Source organism: Coloeus monedula, assembly GCF_965178545.1.
Source record: "Coloeus monedula genome assembly, chromosome: 21".
Lineage (NCBI taxonomy): Eukaryota > Metazoa > Chordata > Aves > Passeriformes > Corvidae > Coloeus > Coloeus monedula.
Window position 1 is genome coordinate 9,834,725 of NC_138801.1, and position 27,151 is coordinate 9,861,875.

The following is a 27,151-nucleotide window of genomic DNA, read 5'->3' on the forward strand; positions in this document are numbered from 1 at the left end:
TTTAGAACACAAAAATCCAGCCAGCAAACACCATTACCAAAAAGCAGCACAGCTTTTCTCTCCTGATCTCTTCTCTTGCCCGGATTTTTCCCTGCCATCCCACCATTCTGACCAAGATACCTACAGACACACGGAAAATACCCAGCCCTATCCCACCTTCTCAGCTGATTCAAAAATTAAATAAAGCCCCTAAAAATTCCTGAATGATTTAGCTCATTGGTTTTACTCCACCTGCTTATTTAGCCCTCAAAGTCTCCTCCCACACAGGCTGTCTGCTGTTGTCAATAAAAGCCATTTATTCTTTTCCTCCCTCACAATATAGATCTTAACACTTAATGCATTCAAAATGCAAACTACTAACAGGCTTCTTTTATTTCCACTTGCAGCTCTCTCACATCCCTCAGTGCCATGCAGCTTCTACAAGAGAATTAACACAGCAGGTAAGACCCACCCTTATGCAAGAGAAGAGAAAAGAGGTTTTTTTCCCCCATTATCAGCCCAGTTTCCTTCCTCTCACGTGGGCATTTACATCCTTCTGCTTGGCACATGCCTGGCACTGGGAAAATTAAAATCCAAAGCTCTGTACTACAGAGGTTTCTGAAGGGACTTTGAGGATTCTTTACTAGAAAGCTCACCAGCTGTAACAATGAAAGGGCTAAGTGGTTACTGTGAATGCCTGGAACTTCTGCAGATATTCTTGGGGATGTGGCTGCGACGGGATTTTCAGCTTAGCTGGCAAGACCAAATAAAAATCAAAGCATTCCTGCTTCTCTGGCAAGTGCACATGATTAAGCCTCCAAACTGTGAAATTTACTGAAGCAGAAGATGTGAGAGAGCCACTGGTAGCACAGATCCTGAATTTATTCCCCTAGGAGATCCTGGTGACAACTTGATTGCCGTTTACCAGGAGCTGCATGCCGAGAGTGGCAGCTCCCAAAGCACTGCAGGCACATCCCATGGAATTACCCCTGGATTCACCTCACCTTCAGCTGGTGCCACCCCTGGACTTGCACACTGCATCTACAGACAGTCATTTGCTCATGGAAGCACCACACAAAAGGCTCCTGCCCTGAAGTTTCAGTGGGAAGGATTTAATCCAACATCCAACACTCAATTCTCCACGCCGGGCTCTTTGCCTCATGGCAACCATTGACCATGTGCTTTCTGCTTCACCCTCTCATTAATTACTGAGAAAAACCACAGCCAGTGTTCCAGGGCAGCACAGAGGAAAAGAGGAAACACAAGTGACAAGAAAGCAAGAACGAAATTACAGAGGAGTTCTTGTCAAATTTCACCAGTCTGTAAGCTAACAGAAAAATACACAAATTAAGACAAAAACTATTCCTCTGAGATTCCAGACAAAGGAGAAAGCCGAGCATTGTGGGACTATGAGCATAGAATTTCCATAAAAATGGAAAATAGAACTGCATCTTATTTTATTAACAAGTTTTTCTTTCTCACAGAGTTCAAAGCAAAAATGAACCAACTAGAAGAAATGTGATGCTTTTCAAAGCCTTTCTCCAATGTCACTTTTAAATATGGGCACAGGAGTCAGAAGTGCCATAAAGCCTGTGGTTTAGGACAAATTGTGAACATGAAATGCTGGAATATGACAGAGCTTGTAAAATGGAGAGAACAGATAAGAAACTTGAAAGGAGAAAAAAAAAGATTTGGAAAGGACCCAAAAATGATGATGAGGTGATACATTGATAGGTCCTGATCCCTGACTGGCAAGGGATTAATGGAAGCAAAAAGGTAAGCTGGAATAAACAAGAGGTAATTCAGTTCTTGAGAGAGAAGAGAAATCTCAGGAAAATGAGCTTCAGTAAATGAGAGAGAATCCAGCCCTGAGTATCAAAAAAACAAGGGGAAAAAAAAAAGGAGGAAAAGGTAAAATCTGCCTGGCTGGCTGAGACAACATAATGAAATTTGAAGTCAGAAACAAGTAGGAAAACAACAGCAGGAAAAGACAGAGAGAAAAAGCAGCCATTTAGAAGAACTAGCTGGATACCACATGGAATGGCACAAGTGGGAAGCATCTCTGGGAAATCAGGCCAAAGAGCTGACAACCACCTCACAAACCTGGGAAAAACAGAGCTCATCAACAAGCACCTGCTGAGCACAGCACGTTCAGTTCCACAGCCTCCTGCCCCAGGTGGGAAAACCAAAGCCCCACAGAAAGGATTCTGGGGTAGAGCTGATTGGGAATACAAACAGCTGCAGTTATTTAGAAAGCAGGAAGTGTGCAGAGATGGACAACATCACAGCAGCCCAGAAAACACAACAACCCCCCAGCATCCTCCATGTAACTCCTGGCACATTCCAGAAGCTGGAAAAAGAGTTTATGAAAGGAAATTGTGCATTAGACACAAATTATGTGAGTGAACTAATTGTAACTCTAAATTACAAGATCACAGAAAAAAATCAAGGGCATTAATCATTATTATTGGCAACAAGGCTAACCACAGTCATCACATTGGATTTTTAATTACCTGTATTCCCCTTTAAGCATTCATCCAAGGTCCAGAAAAGAACCACAGGGGAATTATTCTTTAACCTGTTCTATTAATGAGCATTAAAAACCCACAGTTACAGCCAGACTGATCACTCACAACACACTCAGCACCCTGGGAACAGAACTGGGGAGCTTTTCCAGCAAAAAGGAATAATGAATCCAAGAAAAGGGCCTGGCAAAGCAGCAATTAACCCATAAAATGCAGGCTCTGGGCAGACTTTCTGATCTGGATTATGAAGTATATGATTCTTGGGCCATAATTCCCACCACACTGGGTTAAGTGCTCTATAGGCCTTGAACAAAGATGTCACCATTTAATATTCCCACGTTCCCTGAACTGCTTCTTGCTGGAGTTAAATCACCTGATAAATGGGCCACAGCTCATCCAGGCACCTAAACCCACCCCAGAAAGTGAGGGGCTTGCTGTGGGATGCACCTGCAGCAGCACAGACATCCAACACTTGGATTTAAAATCATGGAATCATTACAGCTGGAAAAGACCTCCAAGATCATCAAGTCCAAACTTTAACTGAATACCCCCAGGGCCACTAAACCAGATCATGAAGTGCCACATCTCAGGTATATCTTAGGTGTTCACACGTTTTCTGAATGCCTCCAGGGACGGTGACACCACCACTGCCTGAGCAGCCTGTTCAGATGTCTGACCACCCCTTCAGGGAAGAAATTTTCCCTAAAATCCAACCTGAACCTCCCCTGGCCGTTCCCTCTCCTCCTGTCCCTGTTCCCTGGGAGCAGGGCCCGACCCCCCCGGCTGCCCCCTCCTGTCAGGGACTTGTGCAGAGCCACAAGGCCCCCCCTGAGCCTCCTTTGCTCCAGGCTCAGCCCCTTTCCAGCTCCCTCAGCCACTCCTGGGGCTCCAGCCCCTTCCCCAGCTCCATTCCCTTCCCTGGACACGCTCCAGCCCCTCAATGTCTTTCTTGCAGTGAGAGTAAACCCAGGATTTGACGAGTGGTCCCACCAGCACCCAACACAGTGGGACAGTCACTGCCCTGGTCCTTTGTTCAAAAGGATAATTTTAAAATTCTAAAAAATACTTAGAAAATATACATTGATTTGGGGTTTTTGTGGCAGAACTCACTCATAGAAATGGGACTTGGAGATGGAGAGGAAGCTGCAGTCTCTGTTGGCCTTGATGGTGAAGATCAGCGGCTCCCCAGTGAGGACAGCGAGCTGCCCCACGAGCTCCCCGGGGTGGGTGATGAAGAGGCAGGTGTCCTCCTCAGAGTCAATCTTCCTCTGGTACACGTGAAGCATCCCCGAGACCACAAAGCAAACATTGACATCCTAGAGCAATGGGAGAAAAAAAAAAAAAAAAAAAAAAAAAAAAGAGCTCAATAAAAATCCCCCAAGATTTTAAAAGCAATTATCCCAGTGACAGCGCTATCATGACCGATCTGTTTCCCAGAGAGCTCCCTATAGGTTTTGAACAATTAGGAGGTAAAATAAGACACAACAGTGAATTATTAAAAGCAGGTTATGAATATTTAAAACTAAGCAGGCACAATATTGAAAGATGTGTTTCCTTTGGGTGGTTATGAAAAATGAAGGCTGCATCTTTGAGGTATCAAGGAATAACAGAATTGGGAGTGGAGGAGATCATGGGGAATCACAGCAGCAGGATGAGGGGCATGGCAGGTCAGCAGAGCAGAACCCAGCACTGGCACTGGACCTGCCCATCACTTGCTTTGCTTAAGCTCCTCTACTTACACAGGATTATTATAAATGAACTTTGCTATAAACGAATAATGCTGGATTGGTTTTGTGAGAGGGCTTTACTGCAACCGAGTGACATCACAAAAACCCAAAGTGCAGGGTGTGAGAAGAGACTTCCCAGTCCCCACAGCTCGTGAGGAAGGATGCAGGTGGGACACTCCCCACGAGCTTCATCAGAGCTGATGACACACAGGCACCAGATTCCCACTCTGGGTCTGGCTGCAGCACCAGCCCTGTGTGCAGGAAGGCCCAGAGCTGGGGGTGTTTCCCCTCCAGAAGAGATGCCTTGGGAAGGGACAGGTGGGAATGTTTGATTTCCCATCAATGTGTACAAACCCTCCTGGAGGGGGGCACAGACTGAGCCAGACTCACCTGATCTCCCTGCCTGGACAGCACAGTGCCAGCAGTGACCTGATGCAGTGTCACTTTGCCATTCAGCAACGCAGGATTCTGGAGGAGAAAGGAATGTGAGGTACAATTTACTGCTCTGTGCACAGCTAAAGGTCCAGAATGTGAGGAAACACCCAAACAAAGCAAGAATAACAGTTAAGACTATGTTACTTGAATCTCTTTAAAATATGGCATCTATTTTTATATTTCTCTGCCCAACAGACATTTCTGCCAGAAGAGAAAGAAAGGTTTGATCCATTTTAACTGATCACACTTGGATTCTTAAAGACTTTTTATTTGCCAATTTTCACCCAGACTCTTTAAAGGGTCTATTATGATAGGAGACCTGTACCAGCTGATATGAAAATCATGAAACATGAAGTTATTCTGAAAGGAAGGTGAAACCAGAGGAGACTCTCTACATCATGGAGTAACTGAACAAGATGATCCAGCACTGGTTTTGTCCCAGCCCAGCCCTGGGCACAGAGCTCAGCTGTGCTGTACCTGCAGAGCATTTTTATACACTCTGTACAACAAAAGCTTCCCCAAGCTCATGAACTCCTGTGCTCAGGCAGAGAAAAGTGGGAATTTTCCTCCTAAACTGAAAAGCACATAGCAGGAAAGGGTCTTCCCAAAAGCCACCCTCAGTTTGGACCCCAATCCCCTGCAACATCAAGGAGCTGAGCTGCCTGAGCCTAAAAATTCCTTTAATCCATACATGGCTTTCACCACCATAACCCTGAGGGCGTAACAGACAACCAAACAGGCATGGACAGACTTTTCTTTCCATCCCAAAGAACTGCCCCCACAATTTGGGGTCCCATGAGCAATCAGGATCAAACCCTAAGGCTTCAGGCCACCTTTGCTTTGGTATAACTTTCACCCAAACCAGCAAACCAGAGAGTCACAGACTGGTTTGGTTTCAAATGGACCATAAAGCTCATCCACTCCAGGCAGGGACACCTCCCACTGTCCCAGGCTGCTCCAAGCCCCAATGTCCAGCCTGGCCTTGGACACTGCCAGGGATCCAGGGGCAGCCAGAGCTGCTCTGGGCACCCTGTGCCAGGGCCTCACCGTGCTTCAAATAAAGAATTTCTTCCTAATATCTAATGTAAGCCTGCCCTCCTTCAGCTTAAGGCCATTCTCCCTTGTCCTGTCACTCCATGCACACAGCTCCTTTCCTCTCCTTATAAATCTTCAGAAGTTCAACATTTTATCACCACCTCTCAAAGGGCTGGGGTAGAAAACAAAGCTCAGTTATGAGTTCATCTGTTGGGCTGAAGAGAGGCAGCACAGTCCCAGCTCTCACAGCTTCCCTGGGTACTTGGCTGTGCCCAGGCTCTGCCCCAGAGGCAGAAGCACTGAAAGCTGCACTCACAGGAAGAACCAATTCAGCACAAGAGCAGAGCAGAGTGTGACCCCAGTCATTAACTCCATTCCAGCAGGAAACCAGCACAGCAGAGATGTAAACACTCCACCAGCGTAATTGTTCTGCCAGGCTGGAATTTTTCCATTTTGGGTTGAAAAAAAATAGTGCAAGTGAAATAATCACAATTATTCTTTACACCTACTGCTGATAAAAAGAACATATTTTCATCAAAAATAGTTTTATTAAAGCCAATCTGTTTCATGGGAACATATCCAATGCAGAGAACCTGACAAGCACCTGTCAAAATATTTCAGTTCAGCAATAGCAACTCAACTAATTTTTATAATGTTCTTTCTATATTTAGACATTTATGGTTGTATAGCATTATCTATTCTTAAAGCCAAAGTTGTAACTCTGAAAGCACCTCTCAGTAGGGGAATACAAGCTCCCCCACGAGCTCTACTTATCAAGAGCATTTCCAGGCTGCATTAGTTCCAAGAAAAATTGCTGCAAAGATTTTCTTTGTGTCTAAGACTACTTAAGTATTGGGATAGATTGTACTCAGAGCTGTGAAAGCCTCATCACTGGAGATCTTTAAGAACAGCTTAGCCAAAAACCTGCCAGAAATGACTTAGCAATATCTGATTCTGCCTCAGGCGTGAGAAGGGACTGAGTGACCTCCAAGCAGACCTTGGTATCCTCCTTTGCTGTGCTATTACTGCCCCATCAAGCAAGAAAAGAGCTGACAAATAAAATCCATCCTGTCTCAAATGGGTGAGACCAGCAAACCCAAATTCAGCATTGCACAGTTTACAGGGTTTAGGCTAAAAACCTGCACTGATCCCTGCCAGCCACGAGCTTTTAGAAAAAGTCATTACCCCAAGAAACTCCATTTCCCAGCAAGTTTTTTTCTGTCCATGACTAATAAATGATTGCAGCAGGAAACCCAACAAATTTGGTTACAATAACAAATGTAAGAAACAACAGAGGTTATTTCTGGGTAACAAATTAGCAGGGGTTTACAGTACAGAAGTGAAAACACAAACCAAGTACAAACAATTTAAATAAAGCAATAATTAACTGGGACAAATAATTCTTTTGTCAAAGGAAATTCCCTTATAACTCACACAGAAGAGATGCCCTGCAACACTGCTTAACCCTCCCATCATAACTGCAGATAAAGCTGAAAACACACAAAAATGGTATGAGCTTGAAAACCATTCATGACACAGATCCAAGGAATTCACGTTACTTAAAACAAAATTTAAAAAAGGAAAATTGAATTCTGAAGTCAGATATCTAAAGGCTATTTGAAATAATGACTCTCTCCTACAGACATTTACACCTCTCTCTCTGTCACAGGAGAAAAAAAACCAACAACCAACCAACAAACCCCAAACCTATCACCTGTCATTAAAACATCTTGATTTTATTCACTCTGATTGGCTGCTCTGAAAAATGACAACTTAAAATGTTTCCACCCAGCTAAGAAAGAAAAATCTCATTTTTTTCAAGAGAAGAGCTTACAAGAATTCATTTTCTTTCATGTAAGCAGCATTGAACACAAATATTTTGTACACAGTAAGATTCTTCTTGCATTGCCTGTAGAATAATCAACTTTTGCTATTCCTACATGGAAAAAAAAAAAAATTGAGCTTTCAATGACATTTCTGGCATTTGGCTACATCCCAGCAGATTCTGATTTGCCTGTGAAAAACTAAGGTGCTTGAAAATCCTACCTTACTTCACCATTATTTTGATCTTCACCTTACAAACAGTGCCTCAGGCACTTCCTTTCAAGGATACTGTTGCAATTATCTCTAAACTGCTACTTGTTAATTACTGAGAAACTTATTCTAGACTAAAAGTGCGGTAAATCAGGAGCTTCAGCAGCCTTGGAATCTTTGCTTATGATCTGAAAGTTGGATCAAGAACAGAACAGATGAAGGTACCTAGTCCTACTTTACTCCTTCTGCAACAAGAATTTCTTCTAAGATAGTCTGTAGCCTTTCATGAGGATATAAATGCCTGAAAAAACCTGAAAATTAACATAATGAGACAGGTAAGGCTCCTGCAGACTAAGAGACCTCAGATCAGTGCTGACGTGGAACAGGCACCTCGAGCCTCACAACTGGGAGCTGAAAGACCCTGACAGGGATTTTGAAGCTGCAAGGGGAAGAATTTTGGAAGTCAGGAGGAAATGCTAAAATCCAAAAGTAAAATCTTTCAAGTTTTAGCAAGTGTTGTCTGGTGACAGCTCTGAAGGCAGGGGAGGAGGTGCAGCAGCTGTGCCCAGCCTCTGGCAGCACCAGCAGACTGGAATTATTGCAGTACAGGCTGGAACAAACCAAGGATGTCTCTGGCTGGCTGAGACAGATGCAGAGCTTTCCCAAATTGTCTGATTATCCACATGAGCAGACACACCTCTGTAATGAAATGCAGCTGGAATGACTGGAATGAGGAAAGCATAAATATTCAATCCTTCTCACAACACCAAGGGGCTCAGCAGGGGTTGAGCTCAGGAAGGATCGGGCACAGCCCCTGCCACGGGCACAGGACCCAGCTGGGAGCTGCTCCCAGTGCCACTGGGCAAGTCCAGGGACACAATTCCAAACCCAAACAACGCCCTGGGATGCAGTGCCACCAGGATTAATGGATTCAGCAATCACCTGAGCCTTTAGGTAGCTTCCCCCACTCAGCAGGGGCACAGAGTGAGGTGGCAGGAATTGCACACGCCCAGGGCTAACTCCGCACACAGACGGGGAAGATTCGTGCGCTGCATCCCGGCGTGGTTTGTGGAAATGACAGAATAATTCAGATTTATTGCAGCCCTTCTAATGACTCCAACAGCCTACTGAATAAAACATCCAGCCCATCTCCAGTGCACTGAGGAGACAAATCCACTTTTCAGTTCCTGGCAGAATGAGATGAAAAGCAGAACCGAAGCCAGTTCCCTTTGCAATAACTCACATCAAGTTTCATCAAGGTTGAGAGGTCTTTCTTTGCTGCTTCCACGATGGCATCAATGTGTTTGCTGTTACAGGAATCCTGCACAGCACTGTAATGGAAAACTGCTGAAGGAGTTTCTGTCACTGTCACTGTCTTCTTCAATATCGACTGCAAAGAGAACAAACACATCAAGGATCAGTTTTTAAACATCAAAATTGGCACCTACCTGGCCAAAATTTGCCTTTACCATTTGCATTCTCTACCCACCAAAACTGGTGGTCTGCAAAAAAAAAAATCTAGGTTTCCAAAAATGCAACAGCTTGCTAACTTCACTATCCCTGTACTTTTCTGCACAGCCTGACACTCAAATCAAACAAAGTTACTCATCACAGCTTGTGAAAGGGAAGAATAAGAGACTTTCCATAAACTGGGCTTCTGCCAGCTTGATGGAACTAAAACTTCATCAACCCTGTACACAAAGATGGAGGAAGAGATAAAATGTCTGTCAAGGTCGCAGTGAGCAACAGTTTCATTCCAGATTTTGGGTTACAGTTTTATAATTCAAGAGTGTTTTTGGGCTCAACTGCCAGGTCAGTATTTGTAAAAAGCAGACCACAAAAATAAAAACAGATTTATAAATAATGACTGGAAGCCTACAACTGATACAAGTTTTTAATTCCTTGCTGTAAAGTACCTCTCACAAATAAAGCATGGTCTGACAAATCCAAATAATCCATTTCATGAGTTAGGGGAAGAAAATACACAAAAAGCTGCAGCAGTGGTTTCCCATTGCTCACCAAGGGAACCTCCACAGAATTTCAAGATACGCAGTAAACAACTTGACAGCCACTAAAATCTACTAAAACAACTAAGTTAAAAAACAGTAATACAAAAAAACATTCAAGGCCAAGTTGGATGGTCTAGAGGAAGGTGTCCCTGCTCATGGCCATGGCAGGGGGGTTGGACCAGTTGGGCTTCAAAGCTCCCTTCCAACCCAAACCATTTGAGGATACTGCAAATCCAAATACCCCAACTCGGACAGAGCTGCAAGGGCAGCGTTTCGAAGGAAGGAAGAAATTTAAATGCTTCTGAGCAGAATGCAGTAAGGAAGCAGAGGGCAGGAAGCAGGCTGAACTCTCAGGGGATGAGCAGACCCACCTTGGCCACGGTGGGGCTGCCGGCGGCATCCTCAGGGACGAGGTGCACCCTGGCCCTCTCGTAGGCCATGTCCATGTCAGACTTGGCACCGCTGGAATTGTCTGCAAGCAATGCACAAATCTTGGTTTGAGCACCTCCTGTAGTGCAGTTTCTCAGAAACAGCAGGTAACACACTGAGTGCAGCAACTTCAGCAAGTGGCATCTTCATATTCCTGTTGATTTCCCAGTTCCTTTTGACCTGGAACCTTAAATCTTCCTGTCTGAAGTCAGGTCTACAACACATCCCAGAATTCCCACAGCCACTCTTGTACAGAGTACAATCGTTATTTGAAGGTTTGCTGGAGAAAGAGCAGCTCCATATGGGCTGATCTGACTCCCTGTCCATCTCCCTGCCCCCAAACCCCAGGGTCACCAAGTGCACTCTCAGTCCGAACACGCATTTCTCAGGTGCAACCCAAACCCTCTGATTTTGGCCCTGTAGGCAGGGAAAGCATCTCCTCCCCAGCCCTGCACCTCAAAAACCCGGGGAGAAGAGAACGAGGAGGCATTCTAAGAATGAAAGCTTCTGTCTACTCAACTGCTATTCAAAGCAGAAGCCTTCCCCTCAGCCGTGGTGCCCACACAGTGATTAATTAAACCGTCTTGCTGCTCAACCGGGAGCGAGGAAGGAGCCGGCAGGACGAGCTGCACGCGGAGCCGCTGAGTCAAGAGCACAGGAGGCGGTGGGGAAGGAGAGGGATGGATCCTGTGTGATGAACACACGGTGTCCCACACACTGCTGGGATGGAAGGCACTGCACAAACAATGGCAACTGCCACAGTCCCTGGCAGCATTCCCGGCTCTTCCCTGCCAAGCTCTGCCGGTCCCACGTGTGCTGCACGTCAGGGCTTTGGGGGAAAAGCAGCTTCTCTAACTCTTGGGGAAAAGAAACACCAAAACAGTAAAAGACAACTGCTATTTAACCTTAAAAACAGAGTTAGGAAGATTTACTTCCAGGGACAAGGAAGGGGTGAAGTTGTTATATCCAAAAGGCCCCGCTGTTTTATTTCTGCTTTCTAATTCCTCTGTCCCCCAGCCCAGATGCTTCACAGGAATTAATTCCATCTTTCTCCACACAAAGTTAGCACACTTCTAAAGCAGAGTAGCCTGAGCTGGCAGGATCCTATTCCCTATCTTACACAACTGCTATGTTTCGAGTTAGATAACTACACAAAAAAACCAGAAGAACAAATTACACCCAGCCCCAGGAGCAACTGAGGCAAAAGTGTTTTCTCCCAGAGCAATTTTTAGCAGTGTTTATTAATTCTAACAACAAGCAAATCAAGGAGATGTTGAGATAACAGCACTTGTAGGACTCTAAGACAGTTTTCTCCTCTCTGAATTAATAATAAACATAATCAATATTCCATGGAGTCTGAACACACAGTAAGCAGTGGAATAGAATCTGAAGCAAGATCTTGATCTTTTCATTACAGATATCAAAACACTTTCTGTGCAAGCTAAGCAGTGAGAAGAAATCAGCTCTGTTAACTGAGGCAAATCATAATTACCCAATTAGATACACTCCTTCCATCAGTAAAAATTAATTTTCTCTCTCTGCTAAGCTCTGTGTACCCTGACATAACTTTTATGACACATAAAAGGAGAAAGGAAGGACAAATGGACATATCCACTGAGAAGTCTGCAGGGATCCTTCTACATAACAGCTCCTAAGAACACACAGGGACTGTCCCTTAGAATGTCACAGGGCTGCACAGGCCCAGCTCACTGAACTGCCTCATTTACCTGTAAGGGGGAAGGGGCTGTGTTCAGGGCAAGGATTATTTTATTTACCACTGAATTAAGTCTGCTGGTACATTTTATAAATCCCAGTGTAAAACAACCTCACCCACATGAAAATCAAGCCAAGTCTTGTGCGGGTCAGTCAATATTTTCTCCTAATTTGTCTCCCTGGCTTAGAAAGATGATCCCAGCCAAAATCCTACTTCTCCATCACATCCATGCCTCTGGACAGTAACATGGAAACCATGAAAAAAAAAAAAAAAAAAATCGAAGTGGGACCCTTTATACTTGCCCAGCAGGACCAGAAGAGGAAACAAATCAGCCCTCCAGTGTTAAAATTGAAGGAGCTACCCATTGCTCTCCTGTGTGCATACCAACAACTTCACGTGGCAGCAACAAAAAACACAATCCTTACTTTGGGGAAAACTCTCAGTGCTGAGGGCTCCCTCAGCCTGGCTCCCCTCCTTTCTCCTTGTCTCCAAGTTCTTCAACCCCTCATAGTATGTTCCTTTCTCCTAAGTCATTTAATAGCCAAGGTGAGCAACAAAAGCATTTTCTAAAGTCCCCAGGGCACCTTTATTCCACTGATTAAAGATTTCTCTATTAAAAGTACCTGTGCATGACCTTAGAATTTCCTCACAGTGGTTAATTTAGTACTCATCTAACAGCAACAGATGCCTGTGTTCTGTGATTCCCATAAGAACTCCAGTTTCTCCACCTTGGAACACAAAGCTGTCCTCAACACCAGGCCCAGAGGAAAATGTCTAGAGTGGAGTAACTAAAATTCCCCAAAATGATACTGCAGCATCAGACCAGCTCAGCCTCATAAATGTCTCCTCAGAGCATCCCATGATCAATCACCTTTATTATCCACTCTAAAGACCATTCCTCTAAAAGCAGCAAAGCCATGTAATGTGCTTTTTGGGACAATCAGCCAAGCAAGAAACGTGTGTCATCTTTTATGTGAAGGATGATGGCCTATCATCATAATTCAGTTGGTTTCAGTAATATCAATTAATAAAGCTCTTCATTTGCAGGTCTTGGTAGCCAAATGATGTTCCCCATTGCTGATAATGCCAGCAAGGGAATGCTCTCTTGGATAATAGTCCATTTTTTATGAAATAATTTTTTGACAAATGAGTTAGGAAGAGGCACCACTGCAAGATGATTATCTACCATGAACAGGACTGCAAGATGATTATCCACCATAAATACGAAAATTGTCTAACCCAGCACTCCAGAGATCATGTGGTTTCCCCCCAGGATTGGATAAATTACATATTTCCCACAATTTTGCCAAGCACTACTCACTAGAAGCCTCTGTAGACCCTGCATAGGGAGGTGATGAAAGGCTCCTTCTGAAAACATGCTCAGAGTTTTCTGCACCAGAAATCCTCAGCATATCTGAAATTTAAAAACAAATTATATAAACACAAGGTAGCCCCTAATAAAATAAGTTTCACTAACAACAAGAACCTTTAACCACCTACTTATCAAAGGCTGATTTAAAGATTTTGAAACACTGACATTAAATATTGTTTAAACCTTTTTCCTGGTTTTGATTAAATTAATTTTTTTCCATCTGCAGGGGCAAAATTCAACTCCATCTATTTTCCTGGCCTTACCTTCAGTACTAAGTCTTTAGCCTGAAAAGACACATATCCAGCAATTCTTCTGCTGGTGTCTAGAGAGCTGAATTTTCCCAACTCCCCCTCTGCATTCAGAATTAGGAGTCACTTATTTTTCCTCTTTCCTTCATCCCTCGATATCATTAAGAACACTGTAACATTTCCCCATTGAAGCTAAGGACTATCCAAAGGCTTCAAACCTGAAGCTGATCTAAGACAATCCTGAACCACTTTGATAAAATAGAAATCCTCTGATCAACAGCAGTGATACCAAAAGTAGATCAAATGTAGTGAAAGGACACAGGGGAATGGCCTCAAGCTGAAGGACAGCAAGGTTAGATTGGATTTGGAGAGGACATTCTTTACTATTAAGGACAGTGAGGCCCTGGCACAGGGTGCCCAGAGCAGCTGGGGCTGCCCCTGGACGTGTCCAAGGCCAGGCTGGACATTGGGGCTTGGAGCAGCCTGGGACAGTGGGAGGTGGGGCGGCACTGCGTGAGCTTTAAGGTCCCTCCCAACCCAAAACATTTTGGGATTCAATGAATACTACAACAGCTAAAGAAGGTCACAGAGGACAGTTTCTCCACGTTTCCAGAAGCATTACCCGTTTCCAGGGCTTCCCCAGACTTTTCAAACTTCTCTCCACGATCTTCCTCTAAAGCACTGCTCACTTGTCTCTTGCCCGCTTTGCCGGCGCTGCCTCCAGCGGTGACACTGCTCACGGAGATCAGTGGGATGGCCTGGCTCTGCTGGGAGCAGCAGGGGGACAAGCAAACATGAACCACCCCCTCACACGTGTTCCACACCCTGCAGCCTGCACAGACCCCCTGGTACCGCTCAGGTTGTGCTGATCAATCCCAGATCCCCAAGGGTGGCTTGTCCTGGGATGTGCAGCTCCCTCAGCGCATCCCACCACGGCCTGGGGACTCACAGCCTGACACTTTGAGCATTCCCTGACCCTCTGGCACCACGGGTGCAGCATACAGGCAGAGGTGACATAATTAGCAAACATCAGAAGCACACAGATCACTCTGGAATGAAGCACTTGGCAAGTTTAAGCCTCCCCACCAATTCCCCAGGCATCAGCGTAGGCTGGGCTTTATGGGCTGGTTATACAAGTGCCTCAATCCTCAAGCACTGTCATTATGAAATTAATTTGTAGCATTTGCTTTACGGCCTTCTGCAAGAAGGAAAACCTCTCTGTGTCCTGGCAGGAGAGCTGAGGGCCTGCCTGCCAAACTCACACAGCTGAAGAGCTCCGTGGTCAGCCCCAGGTAGTTGTGCAGGGCCAGGAACGTCACCCTCTGCAGCCTCACCATGATGATCTACAAACAGGAAATAAAGAAGCAAGAGCAATGGATTTAGCATTCTCCCACACTCGTTCTGGCATTTAGATACAATCATGCACCAGAGTACCTGAAAGTATCGATAAAATACAGGCTGTACCCTAAGCTGAAATTCCTTTTTAGCAACTGATAAACTGAGACAGAGATAGATTCAAATGATCCACCAATGACTTCATAATCATTTGATGGCACGAGAATCCAAAGTCTTACTCCCAAACACCAAATGCTTTTTGTTTTCTATAAACATCAATAATAAAAGTGCCTTGAAATAGAAGTATTTGCTTCCAATTTTCCCCTCTCATTAAAAAAATTATTCCAGCTTTCCCCATACAGAGCCTATCCCACTGCTCCACAAGCACTCAAACCCAACACTGGAATCAGTGGCACCTTCTTCTGCCCTGCCAGCTAATTCCCACTCCTGAGCCATCCTCTCTGTTGTATCAGCTCTCACAGAGCAAATTAATTTGGTGTTAATGATCTGTTCTCCTTCAACCATCAGTGTGAGGAGGTTCATGTATTGCTCATAAATCACCCAGAGACCAGAACAGTTTGCAAGGACAGACAGATTTAGAAGTGATAGTAAAGCAACAGGACAGCCCAGAGTGACTGGTGGGGTCACCCCTTTGGCTGTCACACCTGTGGGACAAGGAAATCCTGGAAATCCTTAATCCTGATCCCTGCACCACCTGCCACCTGCAGGAGGTACAAGCCTGATTTCCGTGCTCACCTGAGAACTGAGTTCCTGCAAAGCAATAGAAGGTGAACACAGAACTGACACAAAGCACAGCTCTTTCCTCAGGTGCTGACAAAGGCTTCTAAAGTTGAAATTCACATGTCAGTCTGAATTTTGTGACTCTTACAAAGCCTCAGCCCACACCAAGCAGCTTCTGAAGGTCCAGCAGTCCTGTTTCAGAACATGTGACAGTCTGTTCACGACTCTCAGCCATTCTGGAGCCCTCCTGGTGCAGCCCAAGCTGCAGAGCCCACCCCAGCACCTTCCACTTGCCAAGGACCAACAAACTCACACTGCAGGTCTGGCTGATTGATGAGGGTACCACAGACAGAAACTCAATTAATGGAGATATATAGATACATAAATGGTTTTTTTCCTGTTTGTGATAATGGTGGAATATTAAGTCTAGGGCTCAACAGCCAGGAGAGCAGCAGAACAAGGCCAAATCTTGACAGGCTGTGCTGAGCAGCTCCGTAGCTACCAAAGGATGAGCTTGCTGAGCATCTAAATATCCTCCTGCAACCTGGAAATGAGAGTGGATCCCCCCTTCCCCCTCAGCTCCACCTACCTGCACCACTCTCACAAGGGTTTCAGGGTATTTCTGGAACACATCCTGGAAGGCACTGGCTGGAAGTCTCAGTATGGTGGATGGAGTGGCTGCTCGGGCTGAGACAGTTTTATAGGGAGCAGGGTGACCCTAAGAGAAAGTTCCAGAGACACAGGGTTAATCCATCAATTATCCAATCCAATTCTTCCCAAATTCCTGCTTTGCTGTTGTCTATGTCTGACAGACATGGTCTGACCCCAAAAAGCCTTCAGTTTGTGCTCCATGACCACGGGGGGTGTAATGAGAGTGAATTCACATCTGCATTAGAGACAGGGGCAGAGAAACAAGAGCTCCAGGGATGTGGATGAGGTTGAGGGAAGTGCCAGGCTCTCAGCTCTGACACAGTTTTATTACAGAGCCATTTGAAATCCCAGCTAGTCAAGGATGCAGAGAAAAGAGGGTTTGTTGATTTTATTATCTCGGCTGACAACCAAGCTATTGCTGCAAAAACAACCCCAGACTCACACAAACAGTGAAAAACACAACAGAATTGTACAGTAATTACAGACATAATGGAGGAAGACAAAAGACAGGCAGACTTCTTGTGTTTTGAGACATACATATATATATATATATATATTTTCATATATATCTATGAAATATTCCACGTGACAAAGCCAAACAGCTTCTCTTTACTTGAGACAAAGTGGGTCTAGACCATCCTGCTCAAAGAACAGACGGAGAACTAACAAACAAATGAAAAGTGGGTAGAATACAGAGATTTTTTTCACACTGGAAGAAGGCAAGCCTCTGGTTTTGGATTTTGCCCCTTAAATGAGAATAGATTTTAACAAAAATCTACTGTCAAACACTTGGATAAAAAACTCCAGACAGACAATATCCCTTCTACACATTTAATAAACGCTGAAAACAACACCTCTAACTCATAAATTAATTTACTAATCCATCAAATATTGATTTACACGTACTGATAAGCTAAAATGAGCCTTTTTGCAGCACAGAGCAGGAGCAAAGGAAGAAATGGAGTTTCTGTTTTAACAGCACCTCACAGCTCTGGAAGCTTTCCCCCTCCTGAGCAACAGAAGGCACCTTTTTCCCAACACTGACACACAGATGTTAAATGCTGATTACAAACCAAACTGCCTGCAAAGAATATCAGACAACTCAACACAAGCACTTTGAGGAATTCCTGCCTAAAGAACCCAGCAAAACCAGAGACTTTCTCTAATCACTCTAGATAATAAAGCTGCAGCTCTGTCTGCCTGCTGGTCTAGAAGGCACCATGAAGCAGATTCTAAAATTAAATTAAATTAATTGGAACCAATTTCTTAATTACACCAACTTCAGCTGACCTTTTTATAAAATCTGGGGATGATATTAATAGCCTTGATTTTCAAGTTCCTGAGGGATCTGAAATTTTAAACATCTTTGACCTACAGTGCAAAGCTGACACTGTCCTCAGTTTTCCCAAATTTCTTTTAATTAAGTAGAAATTAACAAATAACATTTCTGTGCTTTGGCTGTACCCAAAAATAAATGCAACAATCCTCTTTTACAGGCCAGTTGGAAGTCTGGCTTTACATGAAGAATTAATTTGGACTTCTTACACTTACATGTAAAAGAAAATGTATATAGTCTGCTTATAAGCCCTGCATTTGCCATCAACTGTATTTCCTACCAATCTCTACAGCAAATATGTAGTAAAAAACTAAGGAAATCATTAAATCTTCAGTTGCTGGGCAAGAATAAGCATCAAGTTTAATGATGTTTCATAAGAGTTATTCCAAAGAGCAAACTGAGCCCTGGCCATCCCAGAACTCTGGTCTCCAGTCTACCCAGTAAAGTGTTTGGGTTTTTCTGGAAAGTGCTCAGGAGAGGAGAGGCCAGTGCTGACAATCTCAGAAAAACAGCTTTAGGATAATAACAGATAATGATGCAGAAGCCTTTTTCTCCAAAGAACAGCCCATTCCTCCAGGTTTTCAGCATATAATTTTGCCTCTTTGAAATCCCTGCATGAGGGCAGCTCTTCTGAAAGGGCCAACAGGGCTGGAACATGCTAAGAGCAGTCAGAGGAGCATGAGCAGGAAATGTTCCAGAATTGTCACTTCTCTCTGATATAACCTTATGAGCAGCACAGGGAAAATACCATGTTCAAACTATACTATTTTGCAATCACACACTGAGATGACAAGAACAGTTCAGTTATAATCAGTTATGAAACAGGGGGTTTTTTCCAACAGAACTTTTTGTTCTCAGGGCAGGTAACTATTTACTTCTAGAGACTGTGAGACATCACCTCCAAGCAGCAGCTAAACCCAGGTGACAGCAAATGGCCAAATCCAATCAAGTTTGGTCAAGAAATCTGCTGCAAAAGACAGATGCTTTGCATTCTCCCACCTGCAGTGGCAGCTCCTTTCTGGACCCAAAAATCTGGGATGTTCTCCCCGTTTCCACGGCTGGATTTTGTCTTCCTCTGCTCCTTCCTGACATCCTCTGCATCAGCACTGCTGCACCCAAAGCTCTCACAGCCATCAATCACTTCTTTATAACCTCATCTATCTTGTCAGCCCTGCAGGCTCACCTTTATCCAAGTGTTTTTCCAGCTTCTTTTAATCCTGACTTTCATTTTTATCCCCCCTCAATCACTGCCATTTGATCAATATCCCTCACAGCCTCTTCTTTCTCCAACTTGCTTATTCCAGCTTTGCCACCTGGGCCCAGTTTTCCTAAGACCATCTCCACATGGAGGCCAAGAGAAGAGTGAACCCCAAAGCTCCAGCAATCAGCATCACATCTCCACTGGACCAGTTCACTCTGGATGAACATTGACTGTCCTGGGAAAAGCCCTGGCTGCACACAGCAGCTCTCAGCAAGAGCTGCTGAAAACAGAGACATCAACAAGGCTCAGCTCAGATTTTTTTGCTATTTGAGGCAGTATCAAATCAGAGCCATTAACTGCACCTCAGAACTGTTCCACAATACCAGGAACTACTTGGATTCAAAAGCTTCCAGTTTCTCCTCAGAGTCTGGAGAAAGCAGCATTGATCTGTTCCCAGAATAAGTGCAGGCTCATGTCACAGCTGCTACCTTTGCATTTAGTAGAACTAAAGGGGCTTTTCAGTTTAAAAACTGAAAGATTCAATTAGAAAAGTACCTCTGGTGTGACCTTTCCTTTAGGTCCACCAACAAGATCTTGTCACTTCTTGCAGCAACCTCAACTTTCTTGCACAACTCTCAGAACTGAGGGAGCAGCCTGACATCACGTGCTACAAAATCAGTCAAAGAATCACAAATCCAGCTCAGACAACTGAAATCCTCTCTGAATTCACCCTTCCTTCATGTCAGAGCCAGGTGTTTGGTGGTGCAGCGAAATCTAATTCGGGTTATGGCATCTGCAGGATGTTTTAAGACTCCCTCACTGATTTGGGATGACACTGAGGGGTCTCCTACTTTGATCCAGTGCTACTTCCTCTCTCCTTGCCTATTTTCATGCTACTCCTCTACCTGAAGTCTGCAAAGAACATAAGGAAGAGGAAAAACAGCAATGAAACAAGCAGTTCACAAAGCTGGGAAGTGAGGAACAAAGGAGTTGTAAAAATAAATGAGAACAAGTTTAGCAAAAAAATATTTCAAGGTTTTTTCATTACAGAGTCTTCTGCAGGCTGCTAACTCTGCTCAACACACTTTCAATCATTTTTATTTTTTTACTTACCAGTGGTAGAACTAATGAGAAAGAGAAAAACAATGACAGAATGAGAATTAAAAATGAAAAAAAACCCCAACAAGACAAAATGAATGGCAACCAGTTTTTGAAAAAACAAAGCCATAAAGCACTGTTATAGAAGGACTTCTTTTCTTATATTTATTCCTTTTGAACAAGCAAGAACATGACTGGTATTCCTGTTCCTTTATGATGGCCCTGCTCCTTAGAATATTGTGATGAAGAAAATTTCGTGGTGGGAGTAACAAGGGCAAAGGTACTAATATGAATTTACAAAAATATTATGAATTTGACAGCAAGAACTAGACTTGTACAGCCCAAATTCTTCACTTTCTACAGAGAAAACTGTGACCAAGCTCAAAAATGTTACCACTGTCAATAGGTTTTATGGGAACTTTAGATGTAAATAATACACACATCATGTGGATATAGAGGTATGTGCTTGCATTTGGAAGCAGCAAAGAACACTTCAGAGAACCCTTTAATACTCACACAGAGCAATGGCACCTTCTGATGAAGAGACAGCCAAGCATGCCAGAAACAGGGCACCAGGTCAAACATGAACACCTTACTGATTAGATTTCTCTTCATCCTCTCAAATCTCATCCTACCAAAACCCTTCAAGAAAGGGCCTTCAGGGCTTGGGTGTTATCAAAGATGTTGAATTCAACACCTTCCATCCAGGCATTCCAAAAGAGATGCACTGTGGTGATTTCAGCAAAACCAGCAGTCCAGTTCCAACTGAAACAAAATCCACCAATTTTGCACTCAACAGGATCAGCACCCAGCTCATCCTGGCCCCTGCCAAAGAGCACAGCCCTCAGCTGGCCACCAGCACCACTGATGTTACAAAACAAAATAAAGCCATCCCCTGGTTTCACAGCATCATTACAGTAATAACAACTGTCAGATTCATCCTCATTAGACTGAATAAAACCAAATTTATTAAGTAACCCATCAAACATGTAAAAGCCTGGACTGCTGAGCCCCAGCGTGGTCCTGCTCCTGCCTGAGCGGTGATTTGAGCAAATCAAGCTGTAATCTCAGTTTTGCAGACATAAAGGGATCACTCAAATCCTCCTGCTAACCAGAAGCAGCCAGTCAAGCACACATTTCACAACCAGCCTCCACACCACAGAGCTCAGTTTACACCTGTGAAGGCCCAGGAGGAGGAGAATTCATCAAAAAACCATTTTGCATTCTGATTCTTTCCTAGGAATGTTCAAAGCCTGGTTCCCTGCCAGGCTCTGTGGGATGCAGCAGGAATCTGCACCTCCCAGCACTCACCGTGATGACATCAAGGATGCTCAGAAGGCTGTGGACGCTGTCTCCTGCCAGCACCTCCTTCACCACCACCTCTGTTCCATCCTGCAAGCACACACACAGCATCACTGCAGGCTCACAGCTGCATTTTGGCACATTTGGAGCATTTCAAAAAGCTTGGATGCTTCTCTTCTCTCTGCTCTGATGGAAATGTGCTAATTCCAACCACACAGTTTTCAACCATTGCTCTAAAAGTGATAAATTAAAAGAAACTACAAGCCAGTTTTGTCCAGGGATGTTGTGACCTGCTTGTCTTTGCTACATAACCACCAACAAAACAAAGCTTCCTTCACCCAGAGGCAGATTGAGCTCCCTTTATTGAGGGGTTACCTGTCAAGAGGTTGTACAAAACAGGAGCAGCAAAATGTAAAAATACACAGAAAGCACCAAATTTGATATAATTTCCAAGCCCACTAAATTTTTAGAATTGGAAAACTGTCCACATCCTAAAGTTAAACTCAAAGTTCAGTCAGGAAGAAGGTAAAAACTAAAAATTTAACTTGGCAGAAGGGTCACAAGGGCTGGTGCTCAACATTTTAAGACTCACATGGAAAACAAACCATCATTTTTTCTCCCCTGTCGACCCAAAAGTGAATCTGACTCTTCCACCTCCCAGACAAAGCCCCTGACTCCTGCTGGACTATTCTGAGGTGAGCTTGGTCTCTCCTGTGCTCAAAAACTTTCTGTAACAACCTTTCCAAAGGTGAATGTTTCCAAGCCCACCTTGCACCCTGTCCTCCCTCAATAACTTCTGCATCTCCTGTGTGAGGATATTTCCAGCTGCCTCATCAGCTTTGTGTTTGCTCTCTCATCTGAGACACGAGGGACCAGAGCTACAAACCTTGATCTTTACAAATACCACAGCCCCGAAGAGCTGGGATTAATCCCTCCTAAACCACTGTGATTCACGTGTCTAAGTTTAATCAATGCCTAATGATTCACACCAGCCTATCTGCTGTGCCAACAGATTTCTCTCAGGAAGTGCAGAGCAGTGGGTTCTTACACTTTCTTGGATGCAGACTTCCAGCTTTCCATCCTGCACCACGTAGATGCTGTTGTCCAGCTGCCCGGGACGGAAGATGTACTCGCCCTCGTGCAGCTGCACAAAGAACATGTGCTTACACAGCTCCAGGAACAGGGGCTTCTCAAAGTGCCCAAGGACCCTGCAGCAAAGAAAATGCAAAGGGAAAACCTAAAATTGCCACAGTCCTTGGAAAATCCTTCCTAAATTAGCAAAGCCACAGGCACGAGGAGCAGAGGAAGCCCAGAGGAGCGGCTGCAGGGAAGGAGCCTCAAAGAGCTCCCCAAAATTAATGTGCAAGAGCAGCATGAAACACAGAACTGTAAACGCTGGGGCTCCTTTGGAGGAGCACTCCAAGGAATGCAGGCTCAGAGGGAAGTGCAGCCAAACTTCCTCCAGCAAACACCAGCATGGCCTTTGGAGGGGAATAAGAATAAAAAGCTGCCAGACTCACACACTCCATGAGAAAAGTTACCCCATGAAACTTCCCCTTTTAGTGCAGCTGCCCTGCCCATGGAAGCAGGACACTGAAAACACAGGGAAAAGCTCCTGTCATCTGCATGCAATTGCAAGTTTGGAATACTCCATCTCCTGCAGGTAACATGCACCTGGACTCCAGGCAGAGAGAAATACGGGTCTTACACCTGATCACTCTTCACAGAGCTCCAACAGCTCACATTTATCAGGATCAATCCATCAAATCCTACTGCAATGTCAATTAGTCACAGGAGATCATAATTCCACAGCAGCAAGTTCAGATGACTTAAATAGCATTTTTATTTGAGAATGTATGACCTTCAGGACTAAATTATATCACAGCTGGGAGGAAAAAAGAACATCCACAAGCAAAACCAAAATTACAGATTGGAAGATCTCCTCCTCTTTGCTGTGTCAGCAAATTAACCCCTTGCTGAAGGGGCACAAAGCCCATCCCTTCTTCTTAAGTCTGCCAAAGAGCTGTGGGGATTACGTTGACTTTGATTTATTTGCAACCTTTTCAGACAGAGAAGTAAAAGATTCTGCAGCCCAGGGAGCTGTCAATATGGTCTCCAATTAACATTTACCAATTATGATGCCTTTCTGTACAAAAAAAATTGTCTGATACAGAAGTTTTAAGATGCACTCAATCTGTTCATGTTAGAACACCTTCATTAGCACTGCTGCCAAACTGAGGCAACTAACCTACTTCCTTTTTTTCCCCCCAAACTCAACTATTTTCTTAATCTTTCTAAAAAATTCAAAGTCATTTATTCTGTCCTCATGCTCAGATGAATTTCAGTCAGCTCCCTCAGGATTCTGACCATGCAATCATAAAATCTGAGATTTGACACAAACTGTCAAATATTTACATCACTTGAACATCCATCAAAACCCAACTCTAAACTTCTCTTTCCATCTAACATTACCTGACATTTTTAAGCATGTACAGCACTTCTGATGGCAAATGCGAATTCTTGACATCAAATTCAGTCAGATCTGCCTCTAGCAAAGAGGGAGGAGGTTCTTTCCTCTGCAGAGTTGGACATTCCTTCTTAATACGCAGAATCCTACAAAGGAAAACGTAAGTTCAGGATGTTCCCTCATTTGTACTAATAGGAAATATTAAATTTGTATGAATAGGAAATGTTAAATAAGTAGATGGTAAACACTAAAATTCACCATCCCAAGTCACACATTATCAGTTAGCTGAAACATTCCACCCCCCTGCTCTTCCTCACCAAAACCATCCCAGTTCAGCAAATTTCCCAGTTGATCCACAGCTGACAGAACTGGGAAAAACCAACAGCTACAGAAGAGTGCTCTGCTAGGGGTAAGTTCCACACCACAAACAAAAGCCCCAAACCAGCCTCCAGGACACGAATTTTCCCCTTCCCAAAATCCCAAGTACCTTTTAGCCAGAGATAAAACCTTTGCCCGTTTCCGCATCCTTTGGCGAGGGACAGTGTTCCCAACCAGAGAGTTTGGAAGAGTTGTAACCTAGGAGGAAATAATAGAAACAAAAACAGTCACAAAAACCCAAAACCAAAAAAAACCCAACCCACTAATTCCAACCCTGCTGAGGCACCAACACATTTACCAGCCATTAGAGTGTGAGCAGAGGGAAGAGCTCATGTAAGACCTTGGAGGATTGGAAGAACTACTTCAGGATCATTTCCTTTCTATAAAGCAAGTAGAGTGTATTTTGATTTTACTCATCAACTACTACAGTGCTAATGGATGGTAGAGGGGAAAGATTCTTAGCTGTGGTTCTCATTCAGGAACACTCAGCATCAGGAAGAGGAGTAAGGCACTGATCTCTGCTCCCTGGGACAGGGACAGGACCCAGGGAACGGCTGGAGCTGGGCCAGGGGAAGTTTAGGTTGGAGATCAGAAAAGGTTCTACCCCTGAGGGTGCTGGGCACTGCCCAGGCTCCCCAGGGAATGGGCACGGCCCCGAGGCTGCCAGAGCTCCAGGAGCGTTTGGACAGCGCTGCCAGGAATGCCCAGGGTGGGGCTGTTGGGGGATCTGGGCAGGGCCAGGGCTGAACTGGATGATCCTTGGGGTCCCTTCCCACGGAGGATATTCCAGGATTCTATCTGGCTGCGATGGTGACAAACCAAAGCCCTTCCTTGCTTTTCCTAGTTCCCAGGTGCCACCCACTGGAGAAACGCCACAACTGCTACACCAAGAAAGCCCCTCATTAGTAACTTCCAAAACATTCCCAGTTCTCCATTTGTTACCCAAAGAGCTGAATCTCTAAAAAGTTTCTGTCACAAAAGGAATCTTTAATTAGTTTGGAGGGAGTAAAATCTTGGTATGTTATCAAAAAATCCATGAAGCACAACCCACAGCAGTGTGGGTGTAATGTTCTGTGCCTTACTCAGGAAGAACAGCAAAAGGCAAGGTCTAAAACACAAACAAAAAACTACCTGAAATTATTTTCCCATGTGGAATTCTAAGCATTCTTACTTATGTGAGTTACATATATACAGCTTGGTGAAAATTCATCCAAATTATGAAGCTGTACATGAAAATTATGAAGAATATCAAAATTATGAAGGTGCACACACAAGATTTCCTCTCATTGAGGGTTTTTTTGGCCAAGTTCTACTTAAAGGCTGACCTGCCGTGCAAGATTGAGGGAGTAACCACCTCCTCCTCAATGAAACGGAGCTCTAGAACTGAATATTGAACCTACCAGAGTCTAATTAAGTCCAAGTGTTTGAATTCACCTCAATGAAGTGTGGGAGGCAGAGGCTGGGGCAGTTCACAGGAGGAAGTGCTCCTCCACACAGGGTGACTAAGGATGGTTACTTCCCTGTACCTTATTTTTCTGCAGATGTTGGTTTGCAGTGAGTGCACACCTGACTTGGCAGGACAGGAACAGCCAGGATCCCGTGAGGGTGGGCAGGCCCTGGCACAGGGTGCCCAGAGCAGCTGGGGCTGCCCCTGGATCCCTGGCAGTGCCCAAGGCCAGGCTGGACATTGGGGCTTGGAGCAGCCTGGCACAGTGGGAGGTGTCCCTGCCCATGGCAGGGATGGCACGGGATGGGCTTTAAGGCTCCTTCCAACCCAAACCAGTCTGGGATTATGGGATATTGAAATAATTATCAACTCCCAACAGGAGTTAGATATTCACTGATTTATTACTACCCTCATTGACTGAGAATACTTTTCAAAGAGGAAAGGTTTGGCCAGAAGGAGAAGCTACTGCTGCTCCATCAGCAATCCAGTCAGTATTCCAGGAACATCCACAAAATCCCAGTGAGATTTGATAGGCTGAAGGCCCTGGGCCAGGCTCAGCAAGTCAAGTATTGCAAACTTTACACCTCCTAAACTGGATTTTACCAGGCGCCCTCACCTTCCTCATGATCTTCCTCCCGTAGAACATGACTTTGTCCCTCTTGCGAAACCTGTACTGAGGCACGTGTGGCTGAAGTTGTTCTGGAACACAGAAGCAGCACATCAGAAACCACCTTTAGCAGCTGGGGGAGAACACCTGAGCACAGCTCGGTGACTTTGCTGCCTCCAGAACAGCTCAGGGCAGCGTTTGGAACTTAAACCTCCCTGGGATCCCTCATTCCCCAGCTCTGGCCAAGCCCCACCAAGGCAGGGCTGGCTTGGGGTTCTGCCTCAGCCCCGGAGGAGACAAAGGGCTCTCCACACAGACAGAAGGAGTGGGTAGTTTTAATCTCCTCAGGAAAACCTCTAGTTCAATCCTTTCTCCTTACTGTGACAGTGAAATCACAGCAGGGCTGAAACCATTTGCATAATTCACAGCTGATACTGAGGCTGATACTGCTCAGACACCAAAGAAATAAAACCCTGCAGGTCCTGCACGGACAGCTCTGGGTTCAGACCTGGGCAAGTGAAGCAACACAAGTTCTTCACCCTTTAAAGCTGTTGTCCTGCAAGAACCACACCCCTACAGCAAACAGCTACCACAGAAAATTACAAAAAGACTCAAGACTGATGGGAAAACTGGTTTGAAAACTTACATGGTTCTCAAGTACTTACTAGACTGTCTCACTCTTCTGTACACGACAAACACAACAACTGCTATAAGCAGCAGTGCAACTGCAGCTCCAATTGCAATTCCAGTCAGCTGGGAGGGGAATTCAGGGAGAAAGAAGTTAATAATTTTCAGCTTCAGAAGCTACTATGTACTTTTTGGAGGGCTGAAGAACACTCAGCTCAGTGAGATGTCTAAAAGTCAAGCACATTCATAAATACTTAATTTTTAATTCAAACATCACACATGCAAGAAGTTTAAACTGCAGCAGTGACCAGTGCTAAGCTCACATGCAAAATATCCCATGTTTTAATTCCCCAGGAGCTGTGAGCTGATCAATGCAGTGTACAGGAGGTGCATGAGGGCATCAAGTGCCAGGACAAGGGGGAATGGCCTTAAGATGAAGGAGGGCAGGGCTGGA

The 27,151-nt window shown here is 44.5% G+C and overlaps 1 protein-coding gene across 2 annotated transcripts in view; it reads right to left on the reverse strand.

The window, feature by feature from the left end:
• PNPLA7 (patatin like domain 7, lysophospholipase) overlaps positions 1–27,151 on the reverse strand; it is a 117,494-nt gene that overhangs the window by 86,784 nt on the left and 3,559 nt on the right. Inside the window, exons 4-17 of one of the 2 annotated variants that reach the window (XM_082295373.1) lie at positions 26,736–26,823; positions 26,080–26,162; positions 24,126–24,214; positions 23,644–23,784; positions 22,220–22,379; positions 21,181–21,261; positions 16,173–16,301; positions 14,770–14,850; positions 14,130–14,271; positions 13,209–13,301; positions 10,116–10,216; positions 8,979–9,125; positions 4,622–4,699; positions 3,615–3,820 (exon numbers count right to left, since the gene is read on the reverse strand). In XM_082295373.1, coding sequence (XP_082151499.1) covers positions 3,615–3,820; positions 4,622–4,699; positions 8,979–9,125; positions 10,116–10,216; positions 13,209–13,301; positions 14,130–14,271; positions 14,770–14,850; positions 16,173–16,301; positions 21,181–21,261; positions 22,220–22,379; positions 23,644–23,784; positions 24,126–24,214; positions 26,080–26,162; positions 26,736–26,823 — 1,619 coding nt within the window. Of the gene's footprint in view, positions 1–3,614; positions 3,821–4,621; positions 4,700–8,978; positions 9,126–10,115; positions 10,217–13,208; positions 13,302–14,129; positions 14,275–14,769; positions 14,851–16,172; positions 16,302–21,180; positions 21,262–22,219; positions 22,380–23,643; positions 23,785–24,125; positions 24,215–26,079; positions 26,163–26,735; positions 26,824–27,151 lie in introns of both variants that reach the window. The other variant, XM_082295372.1, reaches the window with a different exon arrangement.